General features: G+C 48.4%; 1 protein-coding gene across 5 annotated transcripts in view; it reads right to left on the minus strand.

Annotated features, from left to right (window-relative positions):
• Positions 1–14,165, minus strand: part of snapc4 (small nuclear RNA activating complex, polypeptide 4) — a 25,702-nt gene extending 11,537 nt beyond the window's left edge. For 2 of the 5 annotated variants that reach the window (XM_084359660.1, XM_084359659.1), the window contains exons 1-11: positions 11,905–12,620; positions 11,680–11,793; positions 11,557–11,597; positions 7,190–7,286; positions 3,475–3,515; positions 3,273–3,395; positions 2,949–3,089; positions 2,783–2,867; positions 2,503–2,584; positions 2,201–2,302; positions 44–116 (exon numbers count right to left, since the gene is read on the minus strand). In XM_084359660.1, the coding sequence (XP_084215786.1) occupies positions 44–116; positions 2,201–2,302; positions 2,503–2,584; positions 2,783–2,867; positions 2,949–3,089; positions 3,273–3,395; positions 3,475–3,515; positions 7,190–7,286; positions 11,557–11,597; positions 11,680–11,791 (897 nt within the window). In that variant the 5' untranslated portion in view covers positions 11,792–11,793; positions 11,905–12,620. Of the gene's footprint in view, positions 1–43; positions 117–2,200; positions 2,303–2,502; positions 2,585–2,782; positions 2,868–2,948; positions 3,090–3,272; positions 3,396–3,474; positions 3,516–7,189; positions 7,287–11,556; positions 11,598–11,679; positions 11,794–11,887; positions 12,621–13,847 lie in introns of those variants that run through there. The other 3 variants (XM_084359663.1, XM_084359662.1, XM_084359661.1) reach the window with 3 other exon arrangements.

Raw genomic sequence — 14,165 nt, forward strand, 5'->3', positions numbered from 1 at the left:
TGTTGCTTCATGTGATCATGTGATTGGTTGATTTTTCACCTACATCAATATTGGAGATTTTCTGCCAATCATGTTCTTCATATCGTTCACCAATCAGCTCCTCCTCCTTCTTCCCTCTGACCAATCAAAGACAAACAGCCAACATGACGTTAACTAGAGAATCATTTTAATGTGACACACACACGCACACACACACACACACACACACACTATGAAGGTATATCGATGTCAAAACAACCAGAGAGACGCGCAGCAACTTGTGTGTGCATGCATGATAACTTTGTTATGCGTGCGTGCGTGCGTGCGTTGTTACGTGCAGATTGTATTTCACGCGTAACAAGAAGCTGCGTACGTATGAAGCAGCGTGCGCACGTCTGTCTGTCACTGTTTGACAAATGATGCTACACGTTCACACACACGTGCGGTCGCAGTTTCTGATGCTACGCAACCGGAAGTTGATCTTCATCGCGCGCACCAGTCCGCGTACATAAACGCCTCACGTAGTTGGCCTTTTTAGTTTATTGAAGTGTCGTCAACCAGGGGAGGCAGCAGTGAGCCACACACTGCCTGCCAGCATTTCAAAAGAAGAAGAAGAAGGAGAAGGAAAAGGAGGAGGAGGAGGAGAAGAAGATCGAAGACGCAGCGTTTTTATAATATATAGAAGTGATGTTAAGGTGCAGTTGACTGTTTATAAGGCGCTGAACGGCTTAGGGCCAAAATACATTTCTGATCTGCTGGTACGTTATGAACCATCCAGACCTCTCAGCAAAGACGTCGGTGCGGGGGGGCGGCAGGCAGTTCTTGAGGCGGCTCAGGGGAAACGAGTGGATGTGGGTTCCCCGGAACTGACCCCCTTTCCACCAGAGCGGCTGAGCCTTGAGCTGGACATACTGAGGGATGTGTGTAGGGGACGAGAAGTTAGCAGCATCCAGGATGTTGTGTCCATCCTGCACACCCTGCAGCCCCAAACCCGCTCCATGCTGTCGGAGGTGGAGAAGCTCATTAAGCTGTCTGGCCCTGCCAATATCTGTCCGGCATCCGAGCGCTCTTCCTCAGCCCTGCGCAGGCTGAAAACCTGGCTGCAACACCATGACGCAGGAGACTAACACATTTAACCGTTATGAACGTTCACAGTGACCTTATGGATGAAAGCGATGTCTCCACCCTGCTTAAAACCTTCATCAGTAGGTCAACTGAGAGAAGGTCCACTTTTGGAAATGCATGAAAGACCTGAGTCAGGAGCGCAGACTTTTCTTTTTTTCATTCAAGGGTACAAATAATGCTGTTATGTTCCTTAAATGGCCTGAATTAGTTATCAAAGTTTCATTTTCTTAACAATAAAGATGCTGTGTTCATCCATCTAGTTCTCTTATAACTGCACGCCATTATAAAATAACTTCAAATCAAATCCTTAATCATTGTTAAAAGTGCTGCTTCCCCCGCCCCTCCCAACAAAAATCCCTCTTTCTCTGTCTTCACTGAACACATGAATCATGTCATGCAGAAGCCTGTGTGTCTGTATCTCGTATTGATCGATGGCTCCATCTACTGGATGAAAGTGGAACAAACAACTACGCGAGGCGTTCACGTACGCGGTGTGTTGCGCACGGTGCAGATCAACTTCCGGTCGCACATCAGAAACTGCGACCGCACGTGTGTGTGAACGCGTAACAACATTTGTCAAACAGTGACAGACAGACGTGCGCACGCTGCTTCGTACGCACGCAGCTTCTTGTTACGCGTGACATAGTTTGCGCACGTCATTTCCGCCTACATGTGAGCGTGTGACAAAAATGTTCAATTATCTTCATGCGAGCGTTAATGCGTGCGTTCGCAAAAAAAACGCTTGAATGTTACGTGTAGTCACTACGCGTCGTGTGATTACCGGCGTGCAGCAGTCATACGCGTGAACGTGCACGTGAACGGGGGACCATTATAAGTCAATGAGGAAACTACATTACACGTCAGGCGCTGCTCGCTGCACAGGCGTCAAAGCACGCGCACGTGACACGTTCAGTTGATACGTGCGCACGCATTATGACACGATTTTACCGCCACACACGCGCGCGCACACACACACACACACACAGCTATCACAACCCCGCTCTGCTCCGCACAGACCTGGCTCTCCTCTGCTGGGCTCTGATTCTACTCACCCTCCAGAGGCGGATCAGAGCCGCAGTCACACAAGCAGACTCACCTGAGCAGGTCGATCTCTCTCTCCAGACTGTCTATCTGCTGTATGAGCTGCTGCCTGTCTGTCTGCTCAGCTGAAGACAGCTTCTGACTCAGATAGTCCACCCTGCAATACAGACAGACAGACAGACAGACAGAGACAGAGACAGAGACAGAGACAGAGAGACAGACAGACAGAGAGACGGACAGAGAGACAGAGACAGAGAGACAGACAGACAGGGAGAGACAGAGACAGTATGATACTGTATTCCCATGATCAATAATAATAATAATAATTATAATAATAACAATAATAACAGCTGTTACTTGGACAGTTTGGGTTGGATCAGTCTCCTCAGACCGTCTCGAGCTACTGAGTGGATCAACAGAATCTTCTGCCAGCTCTCCCCTGAACACACACACACACACACACACACACACACACACACACACACACACAGATGAATGTGTACGTCTCTGTCTCACCTTCATACTGTAAATAAATCAACATTATTGAATACAAGAAGTTAATGTTTGTTTTTATGAAGCCGGATTTCCTCTCTGATCAATACAGTTAATTGATTCTGATCAATAAGAATCTTCTTACATCGTTTCACTTTCAGCCTGTTGTTGTCCAGACTGCCAGTCATCCTGTTCGCTTTCTCCTTCGTCTCCTGATTGGCTGGAGGACCCTGGAGACACACACACAGTGTCTCATTGGTCAGCTGTCAACAGAAGGTCTGTCTTTCTGTCTGTCTGTCTGTCTGTCTTACCAGTCCTGTCAGTTTGTCCTTGAAGTACGGTTTGAGGAAGCGTCCCAGGAACATGTTGACTGGCTGCTGGCAGGAGGAAGGCGGGCGCTGTTCCCTGGAGGTCTCTTTGATTGGTCCAGACAGCTGAGACATCACTTCCTTCTACAGAGAGGAAGAATATTGTCAGTACTGACCTGCTGTCTGTGGTTGTGTGTCAGTACTGACCTGCTGTCTGTAGTTGTGTCAGTACTGACCTGCTGTCTGTGGTTGTGTGTCAGTACTGACCTGCTGTCTGTAGTTGTGTCAGTACTGACCTGCTGTCTGTAGTTGTGTGTCAGTACTGACCTGTTGTCTGTGGTTGTGTGTCAGTAGTCTCTCTAGTTGGTCCAGAGTCTCCTGAACCACCTGCTGGTAGACGAGGTTCATCTGAAGGCACGAGTCCACAGACAGAGACAGACCCAGCTCACTCTGAATAGACACAGACAGTTAGATCAACACTGACTCGTCTGTTACTGAGTAAACATGTTCAGCTGATGTTGTTACTGACCTCGTCGCTGCTGCTGCTGCTGCTGCTGCTGCTGCTATCTTCTGCAAATAGACCCGAACACATTGTCTGTTAATGTTTAAGACTTTAGACTTACGCCAGGTTCAGACAGGACGCCGAAGCGCCACAATTAGCTGCGAAGCGCCGAGGAACGGAGCCATTTTCGATTCGGCACCCATGTTAACCAATGGTGTCGTTCACATAGGTAGCGCCGGGGCGCTCTGCTCCGCTGCCGGCGCGCGCTGTGCAGCGATCGTTTCGGCGTCGGCGTGCCGCGGCCGAATGTGTCAAGCCAGGCAGGAAGTCAAACAAAGCAACAACGAAAGAATCTGCTTGATTTTCAAAATAAAACAAATTTCAAAATAAAACTATTTTCGATAATTAAACCCGCCGATTGACAGAAAACTACTCATTACTATGAAGTGGACATACATTTACAGTCGTCAGGAAAACATGGCGTTGTAATTTTATGCGGTTATTTACTTTCCTATGGTGAAAAAACAGCTCCAAGTGTGACTACAGAACAGCTGAGGAGCAGAGCCGTTTGTCCACCGGCGTGGAGAAATTTGTGTCTGGTGTGAACAGAAGGGCCGTGGCTCATGCAAGAATTTCTGATTGCGGCGCTTCGCGGCGCTTCGGCGTCCTGTCTGAACCTGGCGTTAGACTTAAGACTTTTATTTATCCCACATCGGGGAAATTTACTCGTTACAGCAGCAGGTAGAACAGACATACAATAAATACACCAGCAGGTAGACAGACATCCAATACGTACAGGGGACATAAAACAAGTACACTTAAAATACTAAAAGGATTTAAATAAGAGACAGAAAATATAAATGTGTAGAAAAATAAAATAAAATAAAATAAATATAAAATAAAAAAGTATTAACAAGGTATGCACACAGTAATTACACAGTAATTACACAGAATGGCGGAGGTAGAAGTGGTAATAGTGCAAGATATTATGGTGCAACGTTTAGGAGTTTGTGGCGTTGTACAGTCTGACTGCAGACGGGATGAACGACCTGCGGTAGCGTCCTGTTCTGCACCGTGGGTGGAGCAGTCTGTCACTGAAGGAGCTGCTTAGGGCCCTGACAGTCTCATGTAGTGGGTGAGAGGGGTTGTCCATAATAGATGTCAGCTTGGCTAACATCCTCCTCTCACCCACCTCCTCAATGGAGTCCAGAGGACAGTCCGAGACTGAGCCAGCCCTCTTGACCAGCTTATTGAGTCTCTTCCTGTCCCTCTCTGAGCTTCCACAGCCCCAGCAGACCACAGCGTAGAAGATCGCTGATGCTACCACAGAGTCATAGAAAGTTTTTAGCAGTGACCTGCACACACCAAAGGACCTCAGTCTCCTCAATAGATGGAGACGACTTTGGCCCTTCTTGTACAGGACATCTGTGTTGTGTGACCAGTCCAGTTTATTGTTTATGTGAACACCCAGGTATTTGTACTCCTCCACGATCTCAATGTCCAAACCCTGGATGTTCACCGGTGCAGTTTGAGGAGCCCTCCTCCTGAAATCGATCACCCCCTTCCTTTGTCTTACTGGCGTTGATGCGCAGGTGGTTCAGTTCACACCAGGCGACAAAGTTGGTGATGACCTTCCTGTACTCCAGATCGTTCCCGGAGAAGGAGACTATCGTCGGAGAACTTCTGCAGGGTGGCAGCTGTCCGTGTTGTAACTGAAGTCTGATGTGTAGAGTGTAAAGAGGAAAGGGGAGAGCACTGTACCCTGAGGAGCTCCCATGCTGCAGACTACCACATCAGACACACAGTCGCGGAGCCTCACATACTGCGGTCTGTTTGTGAGGTAGTCGGTGGTCCATGCAGCCAGGTGGCAGTCGACTCCAGCTCCTTCCAGCTTCACCCTCAGCAGTGAAGGTTGGATTGTTTTGAAAGCACTGGAGAAGTCAAAAAACATGACTCTCACAGTGCTCCCGGTGCTCTCCAAGTGTGAAAGTGACCTGTGCTGCAGGTAGATGACAGCGTCATCCACACCAATGCCAGGTCGATAAGCAAACTGCAGGGGGTCCATCTCACTGTTCACAAGGTGTCGAAGATGGGCGAGAACAATCCTCTCCATGGTCTTCATAAGGTGCGAGGTCAAAGCCACTGGCCTGAAGTGGTTGGGCTCCCTGGGGTGCGCAGTCTTGGGGACAGGAACCACGCATGATGTTTTCCACAGGAGGGGAACTCTCTCCAGACTGAGGCTCATTGAAAATGTGCAGGAGAACGCCACAGAGCTGATCTGCACAGTCCTTCAGCAGTCTGGGGTTGATGCCGTCAGGGCCAGTAGCCTTCCTCGCCTTGGTCTTCCTCAGCGCCTTCCTCACTTGGTCTGCTGTTATGAGGAGGCTGGGGATGTTGATGGGACCATGGAGTGATTCCTGTTGAGAACGGTCGGGGGTGGGGTGTGTCGGTCGTTCAGGGAGGAAGAGGAGGGGGGTGGCGTGGAGTGGGGGTGGCGGAGGTGTACTGGAGGGAGTACTGGAGGGAGAGGCGGGGGGGTGGTGTGACAGCACAGTAGGGTCTGAGCTCTGGTGAGTGGGGGAGGGAGAAGTGGCACAGTCGAATCTGTTAAAAAACAGATTTAACTCATTTGCCCAGACCTGGTCTCCAGATTCAGGGCCCCTCCCGCTGTCCTTTGTGTGGCCAGAGATGGCTTTCAGGCCTCTCCAAACCTCTCTGGCGTTGCTCCACGTGAGGCGCTTCTCCAGCCTGTAACTGTCTTTGCCTCTCCTTATCCTCCATCTCAGCTCCCTCTGCACTCTCCTCAGCTCCTCCTTGTCTCCAGATTTAAAAACCCTCCTCTTCTCTATAAGCAGGGCTTTTAGCTCTGGGGTCACCCAAGGTTTGTTGTTTGGGAAACACCGTACCTTCCTGGTAGGCACAGTGTTATCCACACAGAAATTTATGTAGTCCGTGATGCAGGTTGTCAGGCTGTCAATGTCATCCCCGTGAGGTTCACACAACACATCCCAGTCAGTGGTGTCGAAACAGTCCCTCAGTGCAATACTGGTCTCCTCAGACCAGCTCCTTACATACTTTTTGGTGGGTGGTTGTTTGTTCACCATAGGTATGTATGCAGGGGACAGATGAACCAGGTTGTGATCAGAACGGCGGAGGTGGGAGGGGTGATGAGGTGTATGCGTCCTTGGTGTTCACATACATTAGGTCCAAAGTTTTGTTGTCTCTGGTGTGGCATTTCACATGCTGGGTGAAGGTGGGGAGGGTGGAAGACAGGGAAGCATGATTAAAGTCACCGGAGATGAGGAGGAGGGACTGGGGGTGCGATGTCTGAAGCTGTGAAACAACAGTGTGTAAGGTCTCACAGGCTGCAGCAGCGTCGGCTCATGGGGGGATGTACACAGTTATCGCGACAACGTGCGAGAATTCCCTCCGGAGGTAATATGGCCGAATGCTAACCGCTAGCAGTTCAATGTCTCTACTGCAGTACTGTTCCTTCACCCTGATGTGACCCGGGTTACACCATCTGTCGTTCACAAACATCGCAATGCCCAGGAGTTGTACATCCATAGGTGCACACTTCCGACTGACAGTAGCAGGGAAAAAACACGCGAAAAGAACAAAAACACACTAAACCACAGAAAAACTCTCGGAGCTACTGTAACTGGCTGCCACTCATATGGCGCCATCTTGGAGACTATCACATCAGACACAATCACAGACAGACAGACAGACAGACAGGTACCTGACACACAGATGGGACTGTGTGGTCCAAGGACATCCTCCAGGTTCTGGATCTCCTTCTGGATCTTCTCTCTCTGAGCCAACAGACCTGTTGCAGACTGAAGACACACAAACCAACCAGAGTAAACAAAAACAAACAACAGCTGAAGACTGTTTGTTTATTTCTAAATGTTTTATTACAGACTGATAAATAAACATCACACCCATCTAAACTCTCTGATATTAAGACATAAATCCAACCTGTCTCTGACAACTGACACAACTATAGACAGACAACAGACACAACGACAGGCAACTACAGACTCAACTAAAGACTCAACAACAGACTAGGCCTGGGCGATAAACCGTAAATTTACCGATACCGAAATTTACGACGATAACCGACGTCATTTTGCCCATGTCGGTACATTTGGTGTTAAAAGACAAAAACAAAACAGGAAGTCGTTTTTGTCTTGTTTGGCTGTGTGTGTAGGTAGGCTACCGGTATGTTCATGTCCCTTTAAGACGCTCAGCTGCACTACGTATACAGCGTGTGTAGTCACGTGACTCCACGCCATCCTGTCTGTTACAAGAAGGGAAAGAGACGGTGAGACGGAGAAAATTGAGCACGCGGGTTCAAAATATGAAGCGGTTGCTGCTGCGGCTGCTGCGGCTGCAGTAGTCGAAGTAGATCTGGTTAGAGTTTAGATTCTCTGCCCAAGCCCCGAGGCCGGTTCGGGTCGATATTTCCCACCACTATCCTAGGGCCGGGCCGGGCCCTTGATCAGGGCCCAGCCCGGCCTGACACATTAACTGTAATTATATGTAATTATGGGAACTGTAATTATATATCCATATTTAGAATTTGTTTATAAGAGACTGTATTTTTAATACTTTGTATTGGGGGGGCTTACTTATCGTTCATTTATTGTTATCGAGGTGAGTTGCTCAATATATTGTGATATTGATTTGAGGTCATATCGCCCAGCCCTACAACAGACACAACTACAGACTCAACTACAGACACAACAACAGACACAACTACAGACTCAACTACAGACACAACAACAGACACAACAACAGACACAACTACAGACTCAACTACAGACACAACAACAGACACAACTACAGACTCAACTACAGACACAACTACAGACACAACAACAGACACAACAACAGACACAACTACAGACACAACAACAGACACAACAACAGACACAACTACAGACTCAACAACAGACACAACAACAGACACAACTACAGACTCAACAACAGACACAACTACAGACACAACAACAGACAGAACAACAGACTCAACCACAGACACCACAGACTCAACTACAGACACAACTGACACAACTATAGACTCAACTACAGACTCAACTACGGACTCAACAACAGACACAACTACAGACTCAACTACAGACACAACTACAGACACAACAACAGACACAACTACAGACACAACAACAGACACAACAACAGACACAACAACAGACACAACTACAGATTCAACTACAGACTCAACAACAGACTCAACAACAGACACAACAGACACAACAGACACAACTACAGACACAACAACAGACAGAACAACAGACTCAACCACAGACTCAACTACAGACACAACTGACACAACTATAGACTCAACTACAGACTCAACTAAAGAGTCAACAACAGACACAACTACAGATTCAACTACAGACAACAGACACTACAGACTCAACTACAGACACAACAGACTAAACTACCGATTCAACTACAGACTCAACAACAGACAGACAACAGACTCAAATACTGATTCAACTACAGACTCACCTACAGACACAACAACAGACAGGCAACTACAGACACAACTACAGACTCACCTACAGACACAACAACAGACAGGCAACTACAGACACAACAGAAGACACAACTACAGACTCAACTACAGACACAACAACAGACTCAACTACAGATTCAACTACAGACACAACTACAGACTCACCTACAGACACAACAACAGACTCAACTACAGACTCAACAACAGACACAACAACAGACACAACTACAGATTCAACTACAGACAGAACAACAGACTCAACAACAGACACAACTACAGACACAACTACAGACTCAACTACAGACACAACAACAGACAGAACAACAGACTCAACCACAGACACCACATACTCAACTACAGACACAACTGACACAACTATAGACTCAACTACAGACTCAACTAAAGAGTCAACAACAGACACAACTACAGATTCAACTACAGACAACAGACACTACAGACTCAACTACAGACACAACAGACTAAACTACCGATTCAACTACAGACACAACAACAGACAGAACAACAGACTCAACCACAGACACCACATACTCAACTACAGACACAACAGAAGACACAACTACAGACTCAACTACAGACACAACAACAGACTCAACTACAGATTCAACTACAGACACAACTACAGATTCAACTACAGACACAACAACAGACTCAACTACAGACACAACAACAGACTCAACTACAGATTCAACTACAGACACAACAACAGACACAACAACAGACACAACTACAGATTCAACTACAGACTCAACAACAGACAGAACAACAGACACAACAACAGACACAACTACAGACTCAGCTACAGACACAACAACAGACAGAACAACAGACTCAACCACAGACACCACAGACTCAACTACAGACACAACTGACACAACTAAAGACTCAACTACAGACTCAACTAAAGAGTCAACAACAGACACAACTACAGATTCAACTACAGACAACAGACACTACAGACTCAACTACAGACACAACAGACTAAACTACCGATTCAACTACAGACTCAACAACAGACAGACAACAGACACAACAACAGACTCAAATACTGATTCAACAACAGACACAACTACAGACTCACCTACAGACACAACAACAGACAGGCAACTACAGACACAACAGAAGACTCACCTACAGACACAACAACAGACAGGCAACTACAGACACAACAGAAGACACAACTACAGACTCAACAACAGACACAACAACAGACTCAACTACAGACTCAACTACAGACAGGCAACTACAGACAGACAACAGACAGGCAACTACAGACACAACAGAAGACACAACTACAGACTCAACAACAGACACAACAACAGACTCAACTACAGACTCAACAACAGACACAACAACAGACTCAACTACAGACTCAACTACAGACAGGCAACAACAGACACAACAACAGACTCAACTACAGACTCAACAACAGACACAACAACAGACTCAACTACAGACTCAACTACAGACAGGCAACAACAGACTCAACTACAGACAGACAACAGACAGGCAACTACAGACACAACAGAAGACACAACTACAGACTCAACAACAGACACAACAACAGACTCAACTACAGACTCAACAACAGACACAACAACAGACTCAACTACAGACTCAACTACAGACAGGCAACAACAGACACAACTGACACAACTATAGACTCAACTACAGACTCAACTAAAGAGTCAACAACAGACACAACTACAGATTCAACTACAGACAACAGACACTACAGACTCAACTACAGACACAACAGACTAAACTACCGATTCAACTACAGACTCAACAACAGACAGACAACAGACACAACAACAGACTCAAATACTGATTCAACAACAGACACAACTACAGACTCACCTACAGACACAACAACAGACAGGCAACTACAGACACAACAGAAGACTCACCTACAGACACAACAACAGACAGGCAACTACAGACACAACAGAAGACACAACTACAGACTCAACAACAGACACAACAACAGACTCAACTACAGACTCAACTACAGACAGGCAACTACAGACAGACAACAGACAGGCAACTACAGACACAACAGAAGACACAACTACAGACTCAACAACAGACATAACAACAGACTCAACTACAGACTCAACAACAGACACAACAACAGACTCAACTACAGACTCAACTACAGACAGGCAACAACAGACACAACAACAGACTCAACTACAGACTCAACAACAGACACAACAACAGACTCAACTACAGACTCAACTACAGACAGGCAACAACAGACTCAACTACAGACAGACAACAGACAGGCAACTACAGACACAACAGAAGACACAACTACAGACTCAACAACAGACACAACAACAGACTCAACTACAGACTCAACAACAGACACAACAACAGACTCAACTACAGACTCAACTACAGACAGGCAACAACAGACACAACAGACACAACTACAGACTCAACAACAGACACATGCGATCTTTATGTTAATAAAGGGTCGGGCTTGTTTATCCAGTAAATGCCTTCATGTTGCCGTGGTAACTGGTGTGTGTGTGTGTTACCTGACCGTCCTCCTCCTCTGTGTCATCATCTGATTCACCATCTGACCAAAGAAACATAACAGCACTGTTAGAGAGAGAGACGGGTGGACTGTGAGACAAACAGACAGGCAGACAGACAGGTACCTGTCTCACTGCTCAGCTGATCCAGTTCATTTTGAGTTACAGACAGACTCTGTTCCAGCTCCTCCACCTGTCGCTGGATCCTGTCTCTCTCTGCTGACAGAGACACAGACATGTCTGCACACACACACACACACACACACACACACACACACCTTATTAGAACTGACTGATACAACCTGAATGTCTCCTCTGACACTGTGATACTGACAGAACATCACATATTACTGCAGTAACTGTAGTTACTCCAGCGGAGGGTGGTGCTGAGGAGGAGGTGCTGCTGCTGAGGAGGAGGTGGTACTGAGGAGGAGGTGCTGCTGCTGAGGAGGGGGTGGTGCTGAGGAGGTGGTACTGAGGAGGTGCTGCTGCTGAGGAGGTGGTACTGAGGAGGAGGTGGTACTGAGCAGGAGGTGGTACTGAGGAGGAGGAGGTGGTACTGAGCAGGAGGTGGTAATGAGGAGGAGGAGGTGGTGCTGAGGAGGAGGAGGTGGTACTGAGGAGGAGGAGGAGGTGGTGCTGAGGAGGAGGAGGTGGTACTGAGCAGGAGGTGGTAATGAGGAGGAGGAGGTGGTGCTGAGGAGGAGGAGGTGGTACTGAGGAGGGGGTGGTGCTGAGGAGGAGGAGGAGGTGGTACTGAGGAGGAGGAGGTGGTGCTGAGGAGGAGGAGGTGGTACTGAGCAGGAGGTGGTAATGAGGAGGAGGTGGTGCTGAGGAGGAGGAGGTGGTACTGAGGAGGGGGTGGTACTGAGGAGGGGGTGGTGCTGAGGAGGAGGAGGTGGTGCTGAGGAGGAGGTGGTACTGAGGAGGGGGTGGTGCTGAGGAGGAGGAGGTGGTACTGAGGAGGAGGAGGTGGTACTGAGGAGGAGGTGGTGCTGAGGAGGAGGAGGTGGTACTGAGCAGGAGGTGGTAATGGGGAGGAGGTGGTGCTGAGGAGGAGGAGGTGGTACTGAGCAGGAGGTGGTAATGAGGAGGAGGTGGTGCTGAGGAGGAGGAGGTGGTAATGAGGAGGAGGTGGTACTGAGCAGGAGGTGGTGCTGAGGAGGAGGTGCTGAGGAGGAGGTGGTGCTGAGGAGGAGGAGGTGGTACTGAGGAGGGGGTGGTGCTGAGGAGGAGGTGCTGAGGAGGAGGTGGTGCTGAGGAGGAGGAGGTGGTACTGAGGAGGAGGTGCTGAGGAGGGGGTGGTACTGAGGAGGGGGTGGTAATGAGGAGGAGGTGGTGCTGAGGAGGAGGTGGTGCTGAGGAGGAGGAGGTGGTACTGAGCAGGAGGTGGTAATGAGGAGGAGGTGGTAATGAGGAGGAGGTGGTGCTGAGGAGGAGGAGGTGGTACTGAGGAGGAGGTACTGAGGAGGAGGAGGTGGTACTGAGGAGGAGGAGGTGCTGAGGAGGAGGAGGTGGTACTGAGCAGGAGGTGGTAATGAGGAGGAGGTGGTGCTGAGGAGGAGGTGGTACTGAGGAGGAGGTACTGAGGAGGAGGAGGTGGTACTGAGGAGGAGGAGGTGGTACTGAGGAGGAGGTACTGAGGAGGAGGAGGTGGTACTGAGGAGGAGGTACTGAGGAGGAGGAGGTGCTGAGGAGGAGGAGGTGCTGAGGAGGAGGTACTGAGGAGGAGGAGGTGTTACTGAGGAGGAGGTGGTGCTGAGGAGGAGGTGGTGCTGAGGAGGAGGAGGTGGTACTGAGGAGGAGGTGGTACTGAGCAGGAGGTGGTAATGAGGAGGAGGTGGTAATGAGGAGGAGGTGGTGCTACTGAGGAGGAGGTACTGAGGAGGAGGAGGTGGTGCTGAGGAGGAGGTGGTACTGAGGAGGAGGTACTGAGGAGGAGGAGGTGGTACTGAGGAGGAGGTACTGAGGAGGAGGAGGTGCTGAGGAGGAGGAGGTGCTGAGGAGGAGGTACTGAGGAGGAGGAGGTGGTACTGAGGAGGAGGTGCAGGTGGTTTTAAGGTCTCATAATAAATAATCATGAGATGAATCGTGTCCAGTGTTTCTGTCTCGGGTCTGTAACATGTCAAACAGTTTCCAACAGCAGGAAAAGTCTCTCTTCAGTTTCTGAAGGAGAGTAACGTACAGTTACAGTTAGTTACTATTACTACACGGAGTAGTAAGGTTACTCTGCCAGTAGATGCTAACTTTAGCAGCTAGCATGAACATTAAGTGATGATTTGAATCTTTCTGACCTTCAGCAGCTTCGTCTCGTCTCCTGTTTCTGTCTTCAGTGAATTCGCTCTTAATTTTCTCTTTATTGTGTCTTCACGGTTCTGCCTCCACGCGCCGCGGAGCTCCAATCAACGCAGCTCTGTCGTTAACATATTACCCAGCAGGCTGTGCGGCGGAACAACTTCTCACGCGAGCCTTCACAGTTGTCACTCAGTTCCGGTTTCGATGTTTCAGATTAAACACAAATTCTGAGTTTTTATTCTTTTATTTTTCCGTCCGTCTGCTTCGTATTTAACCAACAACCTGATACACAAATCAAAACAAAGCGCAGCTCGACA

The sequence above is a fragment of the Pagrus pagrus genome, assembly GCF_965226575.1.
Source record: "Pagrus pagrus genome assembly, chromosome: 8".
Lineage (NCBI taxonomy): Eukaryota > Metazoa > Chordata > Actinopteri > Spariformes > Sparidae > Pagrus > Pagrus pagrus.